At 40.9% G+C, this 22,872-nt stretch overlaps 1 protein-coding gene and 1 long non-coding RNA gene across 10 annotated transcripts in view; one reads left to right on the forward strand and one right to left on the reverse strand.

Annotated features, from left to right (window-relative positions):
- Window positions 1-1,014: 1,014 nt before the first annotated feature.
- LOC128408022 (uncharacterized) lies at window positions 1,015-10,774 on the forward strand. The gene is made up of 2 exons (XR_008328955.1): window positions 1,015-1,133; window positions 10,714-10,774. It is a non-coding gene; the product is annotated as an uncharacterized LOC128408022 (long non-coding RNA).
- The window catches only part of EBF1 (EBF transcription factor 1), a 372,029-nt gene continuing 359,090 nt past the window's right edge, over window positions 9,934-22,872 (reverse strand). For 4 of the 9 annotated variants that reach the window (XM_053377131.1, XM_053377130.1, XM_053377129.1 and 1 more), the window contains exons 15-17: window positions 22,167-22,361; window positions 21,791-21,859; window positions 9,934-13,227 (exon numbers count right to left, since the gene is read on the reverse strand). In XM_053377131.1, the coding sequence (XP_053233106.1) occupies window positions 21,792-21,859; window positions 22,167-22,361 (263 nt within the window). In that variant the 3' untranslated portion in view covers window positions 9,934-13,227; window position 21,791. The remainder of the gene's footprint in view (window positions 13,228-21,790; window positions 21,860-22,166; window positions 22,362-22,872) is intronic. The other 5 variants (XM_053377135.1, XM_053377134.1, XM_053377133.1 and 2 more) reach the window with 2 other exon arrangements.

Here is a 22,872-nt window from a genome sequence, read left to right on the forward strand (position 1 = left end):
CTTATTTTCATGTAGCTCTGTCTAGGAAGTGACAAAAGAAAGAAAATTCAGGATAGTTCAGTATAAATGATAATGGAAAATGAAATGAAAATGTAAAGGACATGAGATTGTGGGGTGTCAGGAGAATGAGGGGGCTTGGGATCCTATACAACTGGAAGAACATCAGTGGTGGTGAAAATGAGGCTCTTAAATTGCCCCAGTGGTTTATGGAAGATGTACGTGTAATAGTATCAACTTTATACATGAATGTATCCTCAGGAAAGGGAGAAATAATGAACAAAATATGTAACTAATGAACATATGGGAAACAATATATAATATGAAAATGCAACTTAGTGATTAAACTTCACACAGAAGAACAACGTGCAAGATTAAAAACAACTAGAGTTTTACTATTGCTAACTCCCACATTGGCCTGCCTAAAACTTCACCAGCCCTCTAGTTAACATTTACTACATTGCTGTCCCAGCTACATGGCCTTTTAGTTTAAGAAGAGAACATGGGTACAAATACAGAGTGAAATTCCAGGAATCAACCTTAGAGGAATTTTACTAGCGATCAGTCTGGTGTCTAGGATATGAGATCCAGGGAAATTAGTTCAGGTATTTTAAAAAATATATAAAAAATATTGAAGTCCAAACTTCACCTAAGAATGCTTACTGACATTCCTGACATGTCCTGGTTCTCGGGTGTAAAAATGGCGTTGGGGGAATTTTGCCAAATTGTCAAAATGTCAGGGAAAACCTGGAGATATGGCAACGCATTGGAAAACGTAGCAGAAACAGCTCCAAAAGCTTAAACAATTTGGGTTTGTTCCCCAAACAGCTCAACAATTTTGTGGGTGTCAGGAATGTTATGTTTTGAAATATGCCAACTCCCTGCTTAAGTCTAATCAATGCATGAAGGGGTTAATGCAGGAAGCTGTAACTAAGCTAGTTACACCTGGGAGGAACTAGGTAATCAAGTTTATTGTTCCATCCCCCAGCCTATCAGAGAAGCTCAGCATGTGAAGAGGTTTGAGCTGGTTGCTCCACCACCTGGCTCTCATCACCCATTCTTGAGTTTGTAACTCAGTCAAATTTTGCTGCCTGTGCGACTTTCTGAAGCACACGAATCTCACCTTTAGAGAGTTTGTAAGTAAACCATTTTTAATTTGCCAAACATGGTCATTTTCCTATGCTGGGGGAAGAGAGAAACTCTTTTAAAAAGCAAAAAAAGCTTTTTAAGGGGGCATTTTGGACCTCACTTGAAAGGGCATATTTTAAAAGTCTAACAGCCTATGTTTCCACACTTTGCTGTTTCTTCTCCTTGATCTCTCAGTGGGTGTTGATACCATCAACCACAATATTTTCCTGTACCAGTTCTGTGGGTTGGGAATTGGAGGCATAGTGTTTCACTCTGCAGTTTTAGATTAAGAGACTATCATTGTGGGGGGGCTTCTGCTCAGACCCATGGTAGTTGTGCTGTAGGCTTCCACAAGGTTCCATCTTGTCCCTCATACTCTTTTAACGGATGAAACTGCTGGGAGATGTCATCAGGAAGTTTGGGGTGAGGGGTCACCAATATGCAGTTAACACTCAGCTCTGTTGCTTCCTGCCATTGGAGTCCAGTGAGGCTGTGTGGCTGCAGAGGGCCGATTGCCAATTCATCCTCCCTCAGATGCAGGTCAAATGGCAAGGTAGCTCTAGGTACAGTGGAGTGATTTGCTGAGCATAAACTCAACAAAGTGTGAACATAATAAAGGTCCAGCATTCTAGATTGTTTCCAATAGCCAGGTGGTTCTAGACTGCTCTTGAGTTATCTGTTCTCCACAGCTCTTACCCAGAACTCTTGCTCCACATCTCTTATTCCATAGCTCATAGCTGTTGATAGACCCATGAAATTGTCTAATCCTTGCAATAAATCATCTAATCCAGCAGTCACATTAGCGTGAAGAGTTGATCAGTAGTAGGCATGGAAGGAAAAAGGATCCTGCTGCATAAATAGACAAAAGGTGGTAATGCTGGTGAATATCAATATGCTACATGGCTAAGTGAAAACTGGATGATGAGAGGCTATGAAAACCCAGAAGCCCAGTGGGACTGTGCCAGCTAAGGTGTGTAAGTTGTGCTGTTGGACAGAGAAGAGAAAGGGAACCTTGTCACGTTCTTCTGACTGTTCTTGCATCATTATCTACTGGGTTCAGGTGGAATGTAGAAATGAGAGCCATCGTGATCAACTCTATAGTTTTGCTCTGCTGAATCCTTTCTGCGTGGTCCTTAAAGCAATGCTAATAGCATTGCCTCTCTCAGGCAGGTCAAGAGCTTTTGAAAAAATCACAGCTACATGTTGCATGGATAATAAATATGATAAATAGTTCCCAGGCTGTGTGATTACATAATGATAGCCACATTCATTCACCTGTCTATCAAAAGAACTGCATTTAAAGTTTGAGCTCACCTCCCATGGGTCCTGAGAACTGCAGTTGGAGTGTTGGTTTATACTTTTTTCACGTTTTTCTCAACAGTGGGCTAAGTGCAGGGAGGTTAAACATGAGTCCCTTTTGCTTAGTAATCCATTAGCTAATGGGTATGTAAGACCATCACTAAGTTCTGTTTATTCTTTAACACCATTAAGGAACACCTGCTGTGCAGAATAACTCACCTGCCAAATAAGAGTGATAGTTGAAATAAAATATATATTAAGAGCTGTTAGAAGGTTGCTCTGTATTGTTTAACACTCAGAGGGCATGACTGGGATCGAAAGAGGAGCAAAATGCTACACATTGACACATGGGAGCCTGAGCACATTCCTAGAAATATTATTGCTGGATGACTCTAGTTGTCTGTAGATTCTAGCAGCAGAGATCTTAACGTGTAAATCTGTGGCTGTGCTTATGCTACAGGCAACAGCTTTCTGAACCGCTTTCTAAAGCTCAGTATCCTTAATTCCAAAGACCTGAAGTGGAGGCTTGTTGTGGAATATTTGAGATTATTCTGAAAAAATGCTTTGTGTGACCTGGTTTACCTCTGAGGTTGTCAAGAGATGTTTGTGAATGTCCTGTCTTCTGTCTTTCATCATTCACCATCTTTTCAATGGTCTGCCTGTTTGCATGTCTGTGCTTCCACAAAACCTTATGACACCCTACAATGGGCTTTCCTGTAAGTCAAGGGTGGGGAGCTGGAGCTGCCCAGTGGAACTGATCATACTCAAGGGGTCAGCCAAGTTGGACACGTGGGTGGGACCACTCACCTGATATCACACTGAAAGCAAACCATGCTGGCGAATGACCAGCACTTTGCAAGCCACAGGTTGTTGTGCTTTCATAGTGTCATGCGTGGGGTTTTGCAGGTGCTGCCAATCTGCTGATGGGTGGTGACTGCAACCCCCACTTCCAGCCCATCCACGTCTTTACTTGTGTCACACCCAACATTATACATTAGGGCCGCAGGCAATAGGTTCTTCACGGCTGCTGTAAGTGGAAAGGGGGTGTGTGCTGCCTGCTACTCTTATTTGTTAAAGAAATCAGTGCCTAAAATATTTTTAAGATAATGTTTTTAAAGACTTCAACAGAAGACATTACATTGTTGTGGATATTGCAGAAGGGACATGGAAGAGATTTAAGGGCCTCGGATATAAGGCTTCCAGATTGATGGACTAGATGGAATGGACAATAAGGACTGACATGACCCGGGACCAGGAAGAAGAGACGCTGGATGATGATTGGAAGAGAATTTATAATGGAAATTTTTTATTTTAAAATTAGCTAATGAATATTAGGGAAAATGTGGGAATGAAACTATTTGACTCTAGCAGAAATGATATCAGGATCTATGTATATTTGAAATTTAAGATTTAAGTTTTAAGGCACTTAGGGGTAAGATAAGGTTAAATAAATCAAAGTACAGTAATCTGAATAACAGAATATGGGGAAAGATGGTAAGGATATGTTGAGTTAATTATTAGGTTAAATTGTTAAGATAGATTTTATAACAAAAATTGAGAAAGATGGAAAGAATTTGCTGAAATAATTACTAAACTAGAACACAAAAACGGAGGTGTGAGGAGGTAAATGAAACAAGCATATGGAGATTGTGGATATGCAATTTGGGTTCTTTTTAATTTTTTAATTTTTTTTTGCTATTTTTCGCTGTGTTGTCATGTTGGTTTTCATATCTTGTGCTTTTCTCTTTTTTATTGTTTTCTTTTTTCCTTTTTTGTATTGTGGTGTTGTTTTTGATTTTTTCCTTTTTCTTGTAATTTTGAAATTATCAATAAATATTATTTTTTTAAAAAATACATTGTTGTGGATAAACTAGCAGATTTCCAGGCCATTGTGCTGTCTGGGGTCTAGGAGCAGATTTGGCTAAAAATGTTGCTGAACAGGGGGTATGAACTATTATTCTTTCCTTAACTAGCATGAGCACTGACATCCAGGGGAAAGTGAGGAGCCATTGTTGTGAATAGGCTATTTTACCTTATGGAGCTCTGCTTCTACTTTCTTTCTTTCTTTGATCTGGAATGGCATCATACTCTAACATTACAAAGCAGTCTATTCAGGATAAATATGCTAGCAGGATTTCATTCCTACAGGAAGTTCCCACTGCCATTTGAGAGGCTTCAAGTGGTACCATTAAGCTGTTGCCTGATTCATGGGTTACCTTTGCTCTGATAAGGTGCAGGATGCGGGAGGGGGGAATTGATGTGGGAAACACTCAAGAGGTCCAGCCTAGCCCCACCAGTCCACCCCCCCTCCCGCCCCCTGCGTGTTTCCAGTGCAGTGTTGGAGCCACTCTAAGGGAGCAGCTTCGTGCCAATAACCACACTGGAAAACTAACATGAATTTTACCCTAGACACCTTTGATATTTTATTTTATTTTTTTAAAAGCATGTCAGTTTTCCTCACTCTTTATCTTTCCAATTATCTGTATCTGTAACAAATAAATTATGCTAAAATATCTCATGCAGGTCACTGCAAATCCTGAGGGTGTTGCTATGTCAGGAGGGCTTTCCATAACATAGCAAGCTGAAAGCAGGGCTAATCTTAGCCATTTTGGAGACCTTGATATTTATTTTACGTTATTTCTAAAACGTATAGGCTGCCCTTTGTCATATCAAAGTGACCTTGACCTAAGACTACCTAAGACTTCTAACTCACTCCAAATGCCTGAGACAGTGGCATAGCATGGGTTGCCAGCACCCCGGGCAGGCAAGCTGCCAGTGCTACTGGACCACAGGCCCCCGAGCCAAGCGGGGCAGTGCTGTGCCACCTGCCTGCAGGCATGCGGGGGGGGGGATGGACAGCTGACATGGACTTTGGTGGGTGAATCCCACCAATGCCCACAGAGAGCAGCGCCAGGCCAGGCCACATTGGGGTTGCCCCTTGCCTCCCTTCCTCTGTCCACGCTCACTCATCGTGGGCCTGACCTGCTCTGCCACCTTCACTAGGGCAGGATGGGGATCCCTATGGAAGCTGGTGGACTGCAGAGGGGTTTCTGGTTGTGCTCCCTCAGAATTTTGCGCCCGGCGCCATGGACCCCTGCCCCCATGCTAAGCAACTGGCCTGAGAGAATGAGGCTGTTTTTAATTGATGGTGGAATCTCATCAGAATCTCCACTGTCTGCACCTCTAGGAGGAAGGTATCCCTCACTTGGGAGGGCCACACCAGAGAAGGCCCTCTGGTGTTATCACTACACAGTGAGCCAAGGCCAGTGGTGAGAAAATGAGAAGTATTCTGACAAGCCAGCTGTGAAGTTTGGGGTAGATGGAATGGGAGATGGCGTAGTTACAAATAGTTTGTCCTCAGGGTGTATTTATTCCATTTATAGTCCACCTTTCTTCCAGGAAGTTCAAGGCAGTATCAGTTTAATGTTTTCAATGCTTTTTATTGTTTTCATTTTTTTGAAATAGTGTTGTTCTGTTTTGTTGTTTGCTATTCTGGGTGGGGTAGAAATATTAATTTTGTTGTTCTTTGGTGTGTCTCCCATTTTATCCTGAAAGCAACCCAGTGAGATAGGTCAAGCTTGAGAGTATGTGGTGAGCCCAAGGTCACCCAGTAAGCCTCATGGGTGGGTAGAGCTTTGAACCTGGATCTCTGTTTTGGTCTTCCACTTTTACCACTGCATCACAATGGCTCAGTTTAACTATTAACTCTTGCACACCTGCTGCACTCACTAGGCCCACCATCCCTGACAATTGACCATGCTGAGTGAGGCTGATGGGAGTTGGAGTCCGACAACATTGGGGAGGGGCACAGGTTCCCTACTCCTGCTGTAGACTCAGAGCTAAGTCTAAAGTTGGACATTCTCTCTCTCTCTTTCTGTGTTTGTATTTTGTGTGTGTGTGTTTGCAGGGCTTTTTTTACAGCCGGAACTCACCAGAACGCAGTTCTGGCACCTCTCAGGTGGGCAACATTGCCATTATAATAGAACAAGGGAGGCGTTCATGGTGAGTTCTAGAAAAATAGCACTGTGTGTTTGTGTGTGCACACACGTGTGTACACACACACAACTAAAATCACAGATATGACATCGTTTGATAAATATAGTCTCTGACATGCTGGTATGGGAGAGGTCACTGACAGTCATTAAGTTGTAACCTGTTGACAAGAATTTGAAATTCTCTTCCAGAAGTTTGCCAGTAGTCACACAAGTGATGTAATCAGAACACCTTGAACTTGTGGCCGTATAAGCAAGAGGCATATGGGGGTAATAATACATGACAGGAAGAAATCAGAAAGATTTTGTATTCTATATTAAACATGACTGTGAAGGGCAATAGAAGTAATTAACCTGGGACTTTCTGCATTCAAAGTAGGCAGTAGTGCTCATCTACTAATCTACAGCCCTCCCCATATGGTGAATGGCTGTTCGTGCTTCAGATTTTATTACATGTTTTGTGTATTTAGGCAGAATTGTAGACCAGCTCCAGCCTCTCTCGTGAATTTACTATCCCAGGTGCTGGAGTGAACATGCTCAAGCTAATATTAACCAAGCCATTCAGATTTTGAATAAATTAAAACTTGTTCTATCTCTTCTATGAAATGAATGCTCATCACCTGTTCCACATTCATCAGTGACAGATTTAGACTGTGGGCTGCTTCACATAATCACCTTTTGGAACTAAACTTATAACACCTACAGTCCCAAATGTAAAACAAACATTTGGAATACAAGTGGTTCAAAAAAACTTGCTGGTGATGCTTTCGATGGATCACTTATATTCACCACCTCAATATTGACAATACTAAATTGTTCAACTGCCCTTTACATTCTGAAGGTCCTGGGAGCCACTTAGCATAGCTTCTTGGCAAGCCAGTAGTACATGTCTGTTTGTGTCTCCCTCTGTGTGTCAGAAACTGAGATATGAAAGCTAGGAGCTAAATGGCACCTTAAACCTAGGTTATTGGCTGTTATGTACTGAGTTGAATAGGATCCAAAAGGCAGCAGTCTGATTTGTCCTAGAACAATAGGATTCAGAATGCAGCAGTCTGATTGGTCCACAGGAGCCACCCAATCCAGCTCCAGGTGGAAGTGAATCCGCAACCTGATTGGCCTACAGGTGAATCCCGGAATTAGCCAATCATGTGGGGCCCATTGTGTAAATAATGTCTATAAAGCAGACATTCTGGGGGAACTTCCATTCCTCCTCACCACTATGAGCTGAATAAAGAGCATGAAATCCACTCTCAACTCCCGAGTATATTTCATGGGCACAACAATGGAATGTCTAGGTGCGCTTTTTAAATAACAAGAATACAGTGCTGAAATTGAATGAACTGCAGCTAAAATATTATGTTCATTTTTCACATGGTCTAGTCATTCCCCTGCCCACTTCCCTAATATACTTAAGACGGTCTCTGCTCCAGCCTTCAGAGAGTAGCTGGAAGTGGGGAGGTAGAAAAGGTCCTCCTTTCCTTCCACTCTGCAGTTTTAATCTGAAATTTTAGGTGCCGTTCTGCGCCCTGAGCTCAGAAACTGCTTATGCTAATGAAAAATGTGCCTAGAACAATGGGAGTTTCGAACACTGCTCTCTGTGTGTTTGTATTTACATACTAATATTATTCATACCTGATAAGTCCTCTAAATCCACTTATTTTGGTGTAGCTTCCAAAATGATAGTGATGGGACCATCAGATTTTAGTGGCAGAGGGAGCAGTAATTTGAAAACTAGCTTTCCAGGGCACTGTGGGTACAGTGCAGCTAAAGCTGTGTATGCAGTCCTTGCAAACTTGCCTGGAAGCAAGGTCCATTGAATACAGTGGTTTACTTCTGAGTAAGCATGAGTTGGGACCATGCTGAGTATCTCATTGTTTATAATGTGGGTGTTAGACACATATACTTACTTCACTCCAATTGAAATATAGAGAATTTTCCACGTTGGGTGAATCACGGCGTAGTACTATATTGTTTGATAAATAATGATGTCATGAAACTACCGCCTCATTAGATGATCACATATCTCTGTACTGTGATTCATGGCCTTCTGAAGCATTTTGGGTTGCCCAATACTCTTCTATTTTGAAGAATGGTAACCCTGTGGCCTCCACATGTTGTTGGGACTACAACTACCATCATCCCCTGTTATGTACTGAGTTGAATAGGATCCAAAATGCAGCAGTCTGATTGGTCCTAGAACAATAGGATCCAAAATGCAGCAGTCTGATTGGTCCCAGAACAATAGGATTCAGAATGCAGCAGTCTGATTGGTCCTAGAACAATGCAGCAAGATGATTGGTCTGCAGGAGCCACCCAATCCAGCTCCAGATGGAAGTGAATCCACAACCCGATTGGCCTACAGGAGAATTCTGGAATTAGCCAATCATGTGCAGCCCATTGTGTAAATAATGTATATAAAGCAGATACTTTGAGGGGACTTTCATTCCCTCCTCACCACTATGAGCTGAATAAAGAGCATGAAATCCACTCTCGACTCTGAGTATATTTCATCCCCCAACCACTGTCTGTACTGGCAGGGACTGAGGGGAGATGGAGTCTGGCAAATATCTGGACAACCTTAGGTTAGCCATTTATTGTACATGGAGTAGCTTTATACTGAGTCAGACTACTTGACCATGCACTACGGCCTACTCTTGACTGCAGCTCTCTTAGGCCTTTGGGTCTTTTCCATTGCCAATCTAGGAAACCCTTTTATATTCTCACAGGCAGCCTTAAAATTGACAAATAGACAATTTGATGGATGATAAGGCCTTTTCATTGGCCTATCAATGGTCTAGATGGATGTATACAACCCCCTCAAGATCAGCGGTAATGTGTTCCTGAATGCCGGTTGAGGGAAACAACAGCAGAACAAGACTGCTGTTTTTTCTAGAAAAAGAGGTGCTGGAACTCACCATGAATGTCTCTCTTGTTATCTTATAATGTCAATGATGCCCACCTGAGAGGTGCCAGAATTAAGTTCCAGTGAGTTCCAGCTGGAAAAAAGCCCTGGTTGTACCCATGTCTGTGTGCTTCCAATGGACATCTGGTTAGCCACTGTTGGATACAAGATACTAGACTTTGGTCTGATCCAGCAACGCTGTTCTTATGTTCTTTCAGTGAGATCCCAGGACTGAACCTGAGACTGCCTGTTTACAAAGCATGTGACAAACCACTGAACTATGCTCCCTCCATGCACATGAAGCATTTCCCACCACTGAAGACATTGGGCTAGCCACAAGTGGACCATTTATGCTCCATAGCTCCTGAGATGCATAACAGAGCCCCAAGATCATGGTGGTTCTCTTCAGAGCTGTAAGTACAGAACGTATTTTTTCCCCTACAGCAGATTTATCATAAGCAGCCCACGATGCATTCTTCCCCCTATTTTTGCTGTTTCATATTTTACAACAGAATGCAGAAGGGGTGTCCATTCAGTTGCCGCTGTCTGACATTCAGCACTTTTCGTTGTCTGTCGACTTCGCAGAGCCAAATGAATAAATACACAGCCAGGAGCTGCACTCACAGACAGGAAGTAACTTTAATTAAATATTGTGAAAGTTGAAAAGTTTTTACAGCTTGAATTTCTGCAAAAAAATTATAACAATCTCTACAGTAGTTAGTTTTCTCTAACAATAGAACTGTACAGTGTGTGTGTCTATTCCAAAAGGTTTAGTTAAGAAGGTGAACGATTAGTAGATTCAGAGATGACTTCATTTTAGATGCAGCCTGGTACACTGGAGAGGAAATGGGCATCCTCCACACAACTCAGCCAATCAGAGGCTTCACTTTGTAAAGACTGAAACATGGTCATTTCCACTTAAAGCCATATTCTGTTAAGAGCGGCATCTTTAAGAATCATGTAAAAGTCATAGGATCTATTTGGGGCAGGGAGATTTTTAAATATAAATTTCCTTTTATCAGCGCGCTATAAATACTTGGAGAAACAAATTCTACCTATTGTTCAAAGGATCTTTGGACGTTGAAGGAAAGGGGTTATACATGTATATGACTTTGTATGAGTGTCTAAACTGGTACAACTCTGTCTGAATGGGTTCAGTGGAGGGCATCACTGGACAAAATATGGCTTTAAATTTGATTACATTGCAGTGCCGTTGCTTACTATGTGAATTAGAATAAATGTTTGAACGATAGAGAAGCAATACATTGATATTCCTTATATTTTCCAGTTTCTTTATATGTGAGTGTGTTCTTATTGTTCTAGGGGCAAAAACCTTATGGATTTTTTCTTTCTTTCTTTCTCTCCTCCCCCCAACCCCACTCCCCTTCCCAAAAGATCACACAGTGATATCTGAGTGAAATCAATTGCAAAATTCAAACAGGAAGCATGCACAGTTGCAGCATTGTTGCTTGGCTAGAAAAAAGTCACATTGTCTTAAGGTAACAAAACAGTTCTTTTGTGCTTTTCAAATTCCTTTTTTTTCTCCTTAGAATGTTAGTGATGATTGACAGTTCTGGTGCGCAGTACAATGTACAAGTGAAATGAATATGATTTGCATTGTTAAGGCATCCAATCTGCTGGTTTATATTCATGTGAAAGACAGAGAAATATACAAGCAGACAAGAAAGAAAGTATTTTCATTGATTTCTATGAAGTTTCTCCCCATATTTAATGCACAAAAAATGCGTCACTCCAAAGGGGAGAGATTCCATGCATATTAATAGAGTAAAACAGCATTAGATTTTTTTTTATAAGCCTCAAAAGCAAAGGATACTTTTTTAAACCTACATAACTAAATGCTACAAGAATAATATGCTACCTTTTGCCATATATTGGGGAAAAAAACCTTCTTAACTTACAAATAATACAAAAATAGACAATGGCTTTTGAGTGAAAATTAAACCAAAATGGAAGCATGGTTTAAAACAATTACTAAAAAACCCTATAAATGAATTGTATTAAAATCACATTTAAACAGCTAATACACCTGTGAATGACCAAACAAATTAGCACTTTTCACATAGCAAACATACACAATAAAATAAACTGGGATGCTGCAGGGAAAAAGCAATGTACAAATTCCAAAGATAAATACATTATTTATATGGATATTTTACAAAATTCTTCTTTTTAAAAAAGCTTTTTTTTCTTTAATTCATTTTGCAAGCATGTGCAATCTTAAAGGTAGTGAGCTCATTTTGCAAAATATGCAGTAATTCTCGTGTGTGACTGTGTATGTGATTGAAAAAACTGTCTTAAGACATTAAATTGTATAAATAGAACAATAACTTTGGCCAAAAAAAAAAAAATCACCCCAAAAGATCTACAGTATTTATAACTACATACAAAACGCAATGGCAAAGGGGGGAAACAATCAGGTAAATGCATCCTTAGAGGTTTTCTGCACCGTCAACTAAGTATGCTCCCTACATAATGAGAGCTAAATTCATGTGAGGGTTTACTTTGCAAACCTTCACATAACACTCTGTCTCCTCCGCCCTTTTTTCATATTTTAATTTTCTATGTATAAAAAAAATGCCACTACCTGTTGCTTAAGAGAGTATGTCGCAAACCAAAAGGGTTGACTGATATAAAAGCAATCGCAGCTTGATACGGACATGTCGTTTTGTGTGCATGTGTGCTTCTGGGCCATCTCTGGGACGGCAGGATGAAGTTGTCTTCTGCCCCTGGCCCCAACAAACAAAACCAAAAACCCCATGTAAGTAAGCTAGGAAATATATTTCCGTTGAGAATATGCAGAAATGCAATGAAGTGGCTCACGTTTGTGCCTTTGTCCTGCCACACCAGATCCCAAAGAGATTTGTATGTGTAGACAGGGTTAAACTGTACTTAAGGAGGCCACTCATTTGGAAAAGTTTGATATAAGCTAAAGACAGAGAGAGAAAGAGAGAGAGCCATGCTAATCTAATTCTGCAGTTTTTAGCATTATATCCAGAGGCACTGGGTTTTCCAAGGTAAAAGGTGGGATATGCATGTCCTTAGCTACACTTTTGCTAATTTTTCTGTCTTGCATTATTTACACAGTCACCTAAGTACAATATTCTAAGAAAGATGCCCCCCTCCCCCCAAAAAAAATTCTCACTGCCTCTAAAATGGAATCCTAATGTGGTAAGTGTGTGTGCATTTATGTATGCATATGCACGTGTGTGTATACATACCCCACAGAACTACACACACACCTCCCAAGAATGCAAAACATCAGATGAGTGAACTGTCGCTGGAGGAGTAACACAAATAAGCCAACCCTTAACTGGCACTGCCATTACTCTTCTAAGGAAAGAAAAACAACCACCACCCCTATTCTGGCACTTCTACTTCTGTTCCACACAAACTTGTTTTGTTTTGTTTTTTAAAAAAGTGTTGCCACTTTATTTCCCTTCATTACACCTTTTAAAAAAGAGTCCCTAGTGATGGCACCCCTTCTCCCATTATGATTTGTAAAAGACAAATAGTGACTGAGTTAATCGAAAACGAAGAAGACACAAGTGGATTTTTCTTCATGACACAAAATAAATCTCTCCCCCAAGAACCTAGGATAGACAGCACAAAGTAATACCTTCCACTTGCAGGCTCCGGGTAAATTTCAGTATTATTTTGTAAGGACGGGTTTTCCCCCCACCATTTTATTTTGTTAAAAACATTGCAATTATTGTGAGATTCTTCCTTTTTTCCTTAATAAGGAAGAAAGAGAGAGAGAAAGGCCTGAGTTAAAAGTTCCGCTCTGGGACTTGTGTCAGACTTTGTTCTGAAGCAGAATCCAAGTTCTTCATTAGTAAAATTCTTCAAGGCAATCCTTTCACATGGGGGGAACTATCATGCCAGATATAGCTGTTAAATGGAGGAGAAGAAAAAAAGAGAGAGATAAATCATTCTGTAAAAGAGAACATTCCAAATATTTTCTAGCAGTTCATTCATCTGTGTTGCAATTTAGATTTTTATTTAAGCATGCCTAATTCTGTGCTGGATTTAGGCCTTATTTCATATGTATATGCCCAGAAATTTTTTTAAAGGGCTTGGGATAATACATCTCCCAAGCATATTTAATGGGATGTAATTCCCATGTAATGCCTACATCTTTAATTAAGACACATGCTTAATGAAGGTCAGTCCAAACTTCAATCCAAAGTTCCTTAAGCTTTGAGAAATCAGTAGAAAGTTTTACAATAATCAAGCACATTTCAGTAAAAAGTCTGTTCAATGGCAATTAAAATCAACATTTTATAATTAAAAAAAAATCAGACGGCTGCTTACAAATATGGTTCGTCTTTTATTTGTTTTAAAGGTAGGAGGATGGGGTGTCTTTGTAAAGGAACTTGCAAAGACTAAAATGTAACTGCAACATACTTTGATCACACAGAAAGCTCTCAACTGTCAAACTGTAACTTTGGGCAATCCTTAACCCCCAACCCAACATAGTCTCAAACTATTGTGGCCATCTATATAAGAACATAACAAGTTCAGACCAAAGGTCTCTCTAGTCTAGCATCCTGTTTCTGATGGTGGCCTGCCAAATACTTTCAAGAAACCTGCAAGCAGAGCATGAAGGCAATTGCCCTTCCCAAATATTGTTGCCTCCACTACAGTACTAATATTCTGAGATATACTTCCTCTGGACTTGGATATTCTATTTAGCTATCATGGTCAATAGCCATTGGCAGACTTAACCTTCATGAAAGTCTCTAATCATGTTTTCAGGTCATCCAAGACAATGGCAATCACAACTATTTGTGGCGGTGAACTCCATAAGCTTGATGACACATTGCATGAAAAAGTATTTTCTTCTGCTGTTGTGCATCTACTGCCAGCCAGTGTCATTGGGTGAGCCCAACTTCTAGTGTTATGGAGCAGCAAGAAAACTTGTATCCATTTTGCCAACATCATGCATACATTTATAATGTTCTGTATTCTGCGTGACTTCAAGCCCTTGGGTTTCTATTTTTCTTGGCAATACACAAACCCCCTGATCTCAAACAAGCCAGCTAGTGAACAGTCCAGAAGCCCTTGCCTTTTTTTAGCTGTATAAATGGTTTACACCTGGTTGCAGTGGCATTATGCTGCCGCAAATCTGGCCCACTTGGAAGCAATAATGTATGCAAATGTTGAATATATGAGTCTCTCAGGTTGTGCAGTTAGCTTGCCAGCTGCCACGATGTATGTGTGATGTTGGCATTGAAAATTGCCATGCTAGGAGGCTTGCCCGGGTAATTAGGGCTTGCATAAATTACCACTGCTATGAAGGAGCTCCCACCACAAGGAAGCAGTAACACCACAGCTGAAAGCTATATATCCCATTCTAGTTCAGCCCTTGAAAAGATGTCATTTGTGACTGATAAATAATTTCCCACTAAAGTTGAATTCATTCCCCCCCCCCACAAAGACATCTTCAGTAGAGTGTTTTGTATCACATGGTGACTCAAATAACTCAGTCCAGTCTTCAGACAAATTAAGTTAGAGTCTTTCCTTTTAAGCCAGTTTAAAATCACATTGACGCCAATGGGACAAAATTGACTCACTTCAAATTAATCCATTCATGCATCAGGATGTTTGGACATTTAGACCTAGAAAGATCTGCAATGATAATCTGGTCTCAGCCTTTCTATGTAATGCCCAAAATGACCTAGTGTAAGGAAACACATCCTTAAGCTTGGAGTTACATATGGTTCATGGTGACTGTGGTCGCAAGGTCACCTCTTTAAAATGCCAGCTGCATACCATCTCAAACATCTGGGCAGATTTCTTGGGGAAGAACTCAGACCCATAACTGATTCAAATTCACTGTGCTTTAATTGCAGTTGCATTAATTTGATAAGAACCAAGCAATGTGAAAGACTTGCAGACCAGGGAGTGGGAAGGAATGTTTACTCCACAAACATCGCCATATGTGCATGAATTACAAGACTAATCAGCAAGAGGGAGGCAGTTTAAGCAAACAGCAATGACTAAATGAAGTAAAACAAAAGACGAAAGGATGAAAATAAATTATGCATTTGGAACTAGGCATCATAAGGATATGACCTGTTGTGGTAGCACAACAGCCATTTCCTTTAAAAATAAATCTGGAGTCTCTCTCCTGATTCTTCAAAAGACCAGCATAGTGTGAATAAAGCCTTTACAAGCAACATATTTCTTTAATCTCTGATGAAACTGCGATCAGAGATTTTGGAAGGAGGAACACATATAAGAATATGGTCACAGGTTAAACTTTGCACTGTTTAACATTTTAAATTCTGAATGTTTAAATATTTATTGAAAATCTGGAAGTAGCAGGAAAGATGGCTTATCCAGACACTGGAAACCTATTACTATGTCAACAGTTTTGGAATGATCTTGATATTTCCAAGCTAGAGGAAACATTAGAACATAAGAACCACCCGCTGAGCCAGGCCAAAGGCCCATCTAGTTCAGCACCCTATTTTCACAGTAGCCACCCAGATGCCTTATGGGAAGACAACAAGCAAGACCTGAGTGTAACAACACTCTAAGCACTTACAGTTCCAGCAGCTGGTATTCAGAAGCATATTCATTCGACAGTGAAGGCAGAACATAGTCATTGCTAGCCTTATCCACCATGAATTTGTCTAGCCAATTGGTGGCTATCACTAGGTCTTCAGGGAATGAATTCTACTACATCTTGTGAGGGCAAATTAATTTTTTGGAATGAACATTTACTAACTGCTGAATGTCTCCATGGCATTAGACCACAGTACTTGAAAGGCTGCCTTTTCCCACACCAGTTTGCCTCTTCACTGAGGTCATCTTTTGAGGCGGTCTCTTCCTGGTGCTTCCACCAACTGGGCTGCAGTGCAGCCATGGGTTGGGACCAGGAAAACCTTCCAAGACAAGAGTGGGAACCCATTTTACATTCTGACGGCCATATGCCCTTCTTAGCAACATTTTGGGAACCACATGCCGGTGGTGGGAAGAGCAGGAGTAAGGGTGAGCAGTGGAATGATATCTTAAAAATCAGCAATAAAATTGGGAATTAAGCTTAGAGCAACACTAAAAACTTTCGCAGGGTTACAGCCATAACAATGGCTATGCATTTACGCATTATGCTTTTTGCCCATTTTATAAGCTCCTCCCCCTTCCACACTGAAGTGCTATGTATAATATTTGCAGAATAAATACAGTTTGTTTTAATTCATACTGGCGGAATTGTCATGTACTGCTGTACTGGATGACCCTTGCTCCAAAAAGCATGGTCAAAATTAAAGGGTCCAGGAACTCAGACCAGACCAAATTTCATAAAAATCGTACACAGGCTTTACTAAAACAAAACTTTACAAGACAGAAAAACTCCAAATAATCACACAGATTAAAGTAGCTCAGAAGGTAAGAGAACAACAAACACTAACTTATCCAGCTAATTAACATAAACGCTTACACTTAAATCTCAGTAGGCTGAGCAACAGAACAAGATGCTATCAAAAGCCCAAATAGATGCTGACCTCGGCTTGGCTGGCTGCCGAGAGCTCCCACCAATCCAGGTTTTTTAGGAACTTAGACCATGGGTGTTCACCTCTTCCACCCAATTACCTTGTGACACCGGCCTTGAAGCCTTAATGGGAGACAGCTGTATGTAAGCTCATTTTCTCTGAGGTTCTAACCCATTCCCATAAACCAGTCTTAAAGGGGTGATAGCACCACAACTGCCTACTACTCTATGGTACCACATATACCAGACTGATGCTATAGCCCAGATGATACCAGGAATTCTTTCTTAAGAGGTGGTTAAGGCATTCTGTGCCCAGAGTGGTGGCTACTAAGATTCTTGTAGACTCTGGAAACTTCAGTAAGAAATTGCCAGACGTATGTATCATGCTGGGTGGGAGAAACTCTCTGTGGCTAACCTGTATCACTTTGGCACTTACTACACCTTACCCCGTATTAGTAATTTTGACTGTCCTTTCTAGAACATCATTATTAGGCTGTTAACAATAAAGGAGCACCTGGAAGTAAATAAAATGTTTTTGCAGATTTTCTCTATTGGGCATTTCTTAACTCTGCAATGATTTTCTAAGCAAATACGATTTCTCCTTTTAGGAAAGCTTAACATTTCACTATAGCTAAATGCAAGAAACTGTGCCAATGGAAGAGAAATGGAATAAAACACAGCATAAGCGTGAGGTTTTCAAAGAACAGCTACCATTACTATTGCTGAAGAAGCCTAATACTTCTGAATTAAACTACAAGTCAAAAGGCAGAATGACGTTCGGAATTTCTTTCTGCTTAAAAGGTTTCTTATTTCCATTCTGCCAAGGCCTTATCATGCTACCTTTGTACTTTAAGTGTCTTGGTTACAGGACCACCTAGGCTTTTTTTCTGGTTCAACGTGAAATTGATTCTGAAAAGGGAAATATCGCAGGATTCCCCCACCCAAAACCTGACAAAAGCAAAATGTATTTTTACAAAAACAAAATGAATGTCTCCATCATGTTCTAATTTATATAAGGATAACCTATGATGATGATCTATAAAAGAAAAAAAGAAAAAAAGATTTCATTCTATATTCCACACAAAAACTGTGTGGTTAAAAACACCACTACCAGTGAAATATGACTGTTGTTCTAGTGAAGGGTTTGGATCAGGCTTCCTCAACCTTGGCCAGAATGCCAAAGGGAATGATGCAGGATACTGAGGTAGCATCAGCAAGGCCTTTTGTTTTTATTGTTGAAATAAAGAACAGAAAAGAAAGTGGAGAGCCCCATGCACCTTGTATTATTACAAAGGTAAGATTTTCCCCATTTCCTTAAAGTCCCCACTTTTGAATGATCCCATGAAAGTGGGGGGGGGGCAGCTTTTACCCCTTACACAAACAATAGCACACATAATTGACTGTGCATTTCTGAGCAGATTTGGCCTGCCTTGAGTGTGGTGTAAAATAGCATGATGCTGTAGAGAAAATCTAACCAATGAAGTTCCACTTTGCTCTAAAAAGACAAACAATATTAGTGACAGAAGCTGATGTCAGTATGCTATCTGAGCATTTCAATCTGGAATGTGACGTAGGTAGTGATTAATCAGCAATTTCTAGTACAGGCTTCTTCAACCTTGGCCCTCCAGATGTTTTTGGCCTACTCCCATGATCCTTAGCTAGCAGGACCAGTGGTCAGGGATGATGGGAATTGTAGTCTCAAAACATCTGGAGGGCCGAGGTTGAGGAAGCCTGTTCTAGTAGATGATGATGATAATTATGATTTTATTATATTTATACCCCACCTATCTGGTATGTGACACCCATGGTTTTATTCTCATGGATATGGCTTTTCACACTTGGCATGGTTATCTGCAAAAGTGCATGTACAATTTTAGCAAAGCAGATCTGAATCATTGTTGCACAATGCACGACTACTATGATTGCAATTATGTATTAGCATAAACAATTGCTTTAAATGTACAAAGCCTTGCCAAGGAAGTGATCACTTCTATCTCCAACAGCAAATATGAGCTTTATTTTGGGAGGTGAAAATCTCTCTATTCATGTACTACCTACGCAGCCAGTGTCTTAAAACAGGAAATCTAAAATCCCGGGCATGGCGAAATCAAAAGCAACAGTTTGAAAACTGCAAGCTCCAAGCTCCTGCTGTTCTATTTCTCTGCTCGCACCACAAGCAGAAGTAAAACTGGAAGGTTTTAGGTCTGCAGATTTTAATTCCACAATATTAATATACAAATCAATGTCACTGTAGTGAGCATAGCTGCAAAAATGGAGAGGACTACTAGCCAAACATTGGGCGTGACCCTTTAAATATTCCACTAAATCAGGAGACAGTGTTACTGTAGCTCATTATTTGCCCTGTCACGCTCTCCCTCCCAGGTGTATCACCCAGCAGGTGAGTAAGGCGGCAGAAGGAGCCTCACTTGTCTTGCCTCCTGTTAGGAGATTTAAAGGACTATGTCTGTTATTCAGATTGGTAGGTGGGTGTCCTAACTGAGGTTACTAGGAAAGGCATATCTGTTCATAGACCAGAGCTCACTTGTTGATCAGATATAAGGCTTGTGTCTAATATATCGTCCATGATTAGCAATATGCTGAACTGATGCTTTATGACAACTATGTTTGACCCACACTATTTCTAGAAGGAGGTCACAGCTTCTGTAACCATGGGGGTGGGGAGCTTACAACTGAGAATGCTTCCCAGTTTAAACTGCAAATCCAAAATAGTGGAGGGAATGTTAAAGAGATCTGTGAGTTTTCATTTTCTTTGGGCGCAATTTTTCCAGCATAGCTCCCTTGAAAACATCATTTATTTCAAGTAAGGCTTGCATAAGCTCAGTTCTTTATAGATTGTATACTATATGGTTAAAAAAACAACAACCCCACTCTGACTTGTCTTAGCTTTCAGATTTATGCCTTGGATTGTTCTAGTACACAGGGTGAAGCACTTGTCTTTAGGCATATTAAGTGCCTTTTGTTTATGAATGAGCACTTTTCATTCTGCTGGTACATTTAACATTGAGAATGTTTTCATCTATGGTGGCAAAAGCTGGCTGCTCACTCTCAGAGATTCATGACATGACCCAAAAAGAGTCTCTGATATGTGTCTATTTAGGATAGGCGATTTCTGAATTAAGCTCATGGAAAGTGGCTTAAGGCGATGGGGCAAAAAAATCTACTATTTGTCACCACATTCTGTGAAGACAGACAGACAGATAGAAGAAAAAAAGTAGGCAGGGGGAACAGGTCTGGGTGAACTACAGCATGCACCAGTAACCTCTTCTACCTCTGGCGCAGTTTGAGGCAGCTGGTGATTATGAGAACTCTTCTTATCTAAGTGAGCATGAAAATGTATATTCCTCTCAGTGTTTCAGAGTGTGGTGCAGTAATTATGAGGGAGGGTTAAGCACAGTAGGGCAGACGTACAACCGACACCAGCAACCAGTGAACAGGGCGGATTCTGCTTTTATGGTGTATACCACACGTGTTAATTCCCTCTCTTATTGGCTGGATGTGCAGCCCAATGCATCTATGACAAGTAATGTTATAGGACATACGGACAAAACACAGCATTTTTATTCAAATGTGGGCATCACCGTATTTGTCCGTGAACAAAAGGAAATACAATTACAACTGGGGACTTAGGTTCAGGGCTGATAATGGGTGAACAAGCCCATTCAGAAGCTAAGCAGGCTTCTGAAGCCAAGTTGAGGGTGGACTCAGAGCAAACTTTGAGTGCTCTGACATAGAGCATATATTTGGCAAAACTGTAGCTGACCATAAGCGCTCTTATCACTTTTAAGTGAATTGTTCCTTGCTGTCTTTGAACTAAATATCTGAATTTTCCTGCACACACAAGCTTCCTTCCTATCTACATTGATATCTGCAATGTGCAAATTAACTATAAAAAGAGAGGAAAAAATGAAAAAAGAAATTTAATAAGGGGCAGGTGCGTGGCCACAAAGCCCCCTCATTTGTAGGAGAGCTTCAAAGTGAAAATCTCAGATGACTATCTAAAACAGGCATAGGCAAAATCTGGCCCTCCAGATATTTGGGACTACAATTCCCATCATCCCTGACCACTGGTCCTGTTAGCTAGGGATGATGGGAATTGTAGTCCCAAATATCTGGAGGGCCGGAGTTTGCCTATTTCTGAAATCCACCTCAGTTGGCTGTTTCTCATTTCCCCAACTGCTCCATGTTGAAATGTAGGATAGGCAATGCCAATACAACTGCAACACAGAAAGCGGCAGGCCTATTCTGCCAGTTAGCTGGCTGCTTTAGTGGCTTGGTATGTATTATTCAATATTCCTGATCCAAACTTGGCTGTGATAAGTAATGATCCATGTCTGCTCCCTTTTGGAGGGTGCTTTGTCCATTTTGGTGCACTATGAAAGCCAACAAGAGACTCAAGCACTCTTCAAGTGGGATTGGAACACTGGAGGGAAATCATAGTGCAAAACAGGACTCTCCGCTTTCAGGAATCATGGCATGGGCTTCCAGGCACCCACTAAACTTGACCTGAACTTAAGGTACATAAATAGGTTGGAAATCCATAGCCATCTGATTGCTCTATATGTGAATGATATAGAAAAGGGGTGCAGTATTAGGGAAAGCATCAGTTTAAGTCAATGGGGTGACATAAAAGTGTAGGTTTCCAACAGCTGAAGACGTTTCTGAGGAGACACGAGGCTTTGCAATATAAATTAGCTGACATCCAGAACATTAATCACAATGAACTAATGCCATACAAGGTAAGAAGCTGGGAAACCTTACATGAATGTAGAACGTGCCATATATAATTTGCTATCACATGCAAAGCAAATGTTGCTTTGGTTTGCTTTCTGTGATGAACCCCCACACACTTTGCTGCTATTAGTAGAGATATTCCACATGTGGACATGACAAAGGAAAAACAAAATTAAAAAAGGAAGGGAAGATTGACTGACGTACTTCAGGAGAAGGCCAGACCCTGGAGAGACCCTGCAGTGGAGTACTTGCTAGAGTCCACAAAAGACTGGTCTGATAAAAGACAACAACAAGGAATAAGAAAGGAAAGAAAGAGAAAGGCTGGTATTAGTAAGCTGCAATATCACTCATTTTAAGCAAACACTCAGACCATGCTTTTTTTATATAAAAAAAGACACAGCATCTCAGTTCAACAGGGCAATGAAAGCAGGCTGTTTTGCCAAGCAAGGGAATGAGGGTACTTATCAGTGACACATAGAATGCATAGGCCACATTGTAGACTGCCAAGGCCTGTCACCCTTCGGATGAGATGCAAGAAACAAAGGTGCTGTAAAACAGTATGATGCCCAGGTTGGCCTACCTTGCAGGCTATTCCCATTGGTGCTGGTACAGGTGGGGGGAGGGGAAGTCTGCGGTCTAACAACAGGAGCAAAAGCACTCTTCTGTTTCACTGCTGAGACCATGTTGGCTGGTGAGAAGGAGAAGATCCCGGAGGAGCTGCTACAGTTAGAAGGGAGACTAGTGGAGGAGGCCATTGTTGGGCTGGATGGCACGACTAGAGCAAAACAAAACACAGAGGAAATACTGGTATCAAGATTTTAAACAGAAATGCAAAAAGGCTTGAGTTTTGAGAGTGCCACCAAGACTTCTTTAGCAGATGCCCAGGGTTCTTGGTGGTTTTGTTCTCAGGACATCTGATTGACCCGTAGCATGGCGTTCTTGCCAACAGCTATTCCCTTACTGGAATGTTGAAGCCAGAATCCCAGGCCACGTGGGAAGGAGAGCATGACATGGCTCATTCCCATTCCAACACTCTCATGGGATCCAGGGCTTCTGGTATTACTTATGAGGTGGCATGAAATCATAGAATTGTAGAGTCATCTAGTCCACCCCCTGCAATGCAGGAAAACAAGAGAAAGCAGCCTCTACCATTCTGTGAAAATAACACCAGACAGGTCCCCATCATCACGCTGGGCTATCCCACAACCTCCACGTATCTTGAGATAGCTCATTAAAAATGGTAACAACTGTTGCCTCTGTCATTTTCCTAAAGAGAGTCAACTTGT

The sequence above is a fragment of the Podarcis raffonei genome, chromosome 2, assembly GCF_027172205.1.
Source record: "Podarcis raffonei isolate rPodRaf1 chromosome 2, rPodRaf1.pri, whole genome shotgun sequence".
In the NCBI taxonomy this organism is placed as follows: Eukaryota; Metazoa; Chordata; class Lepidosauria; order Squamata; family Lacertidae; genus Podarcis; species Podarcis raffonei.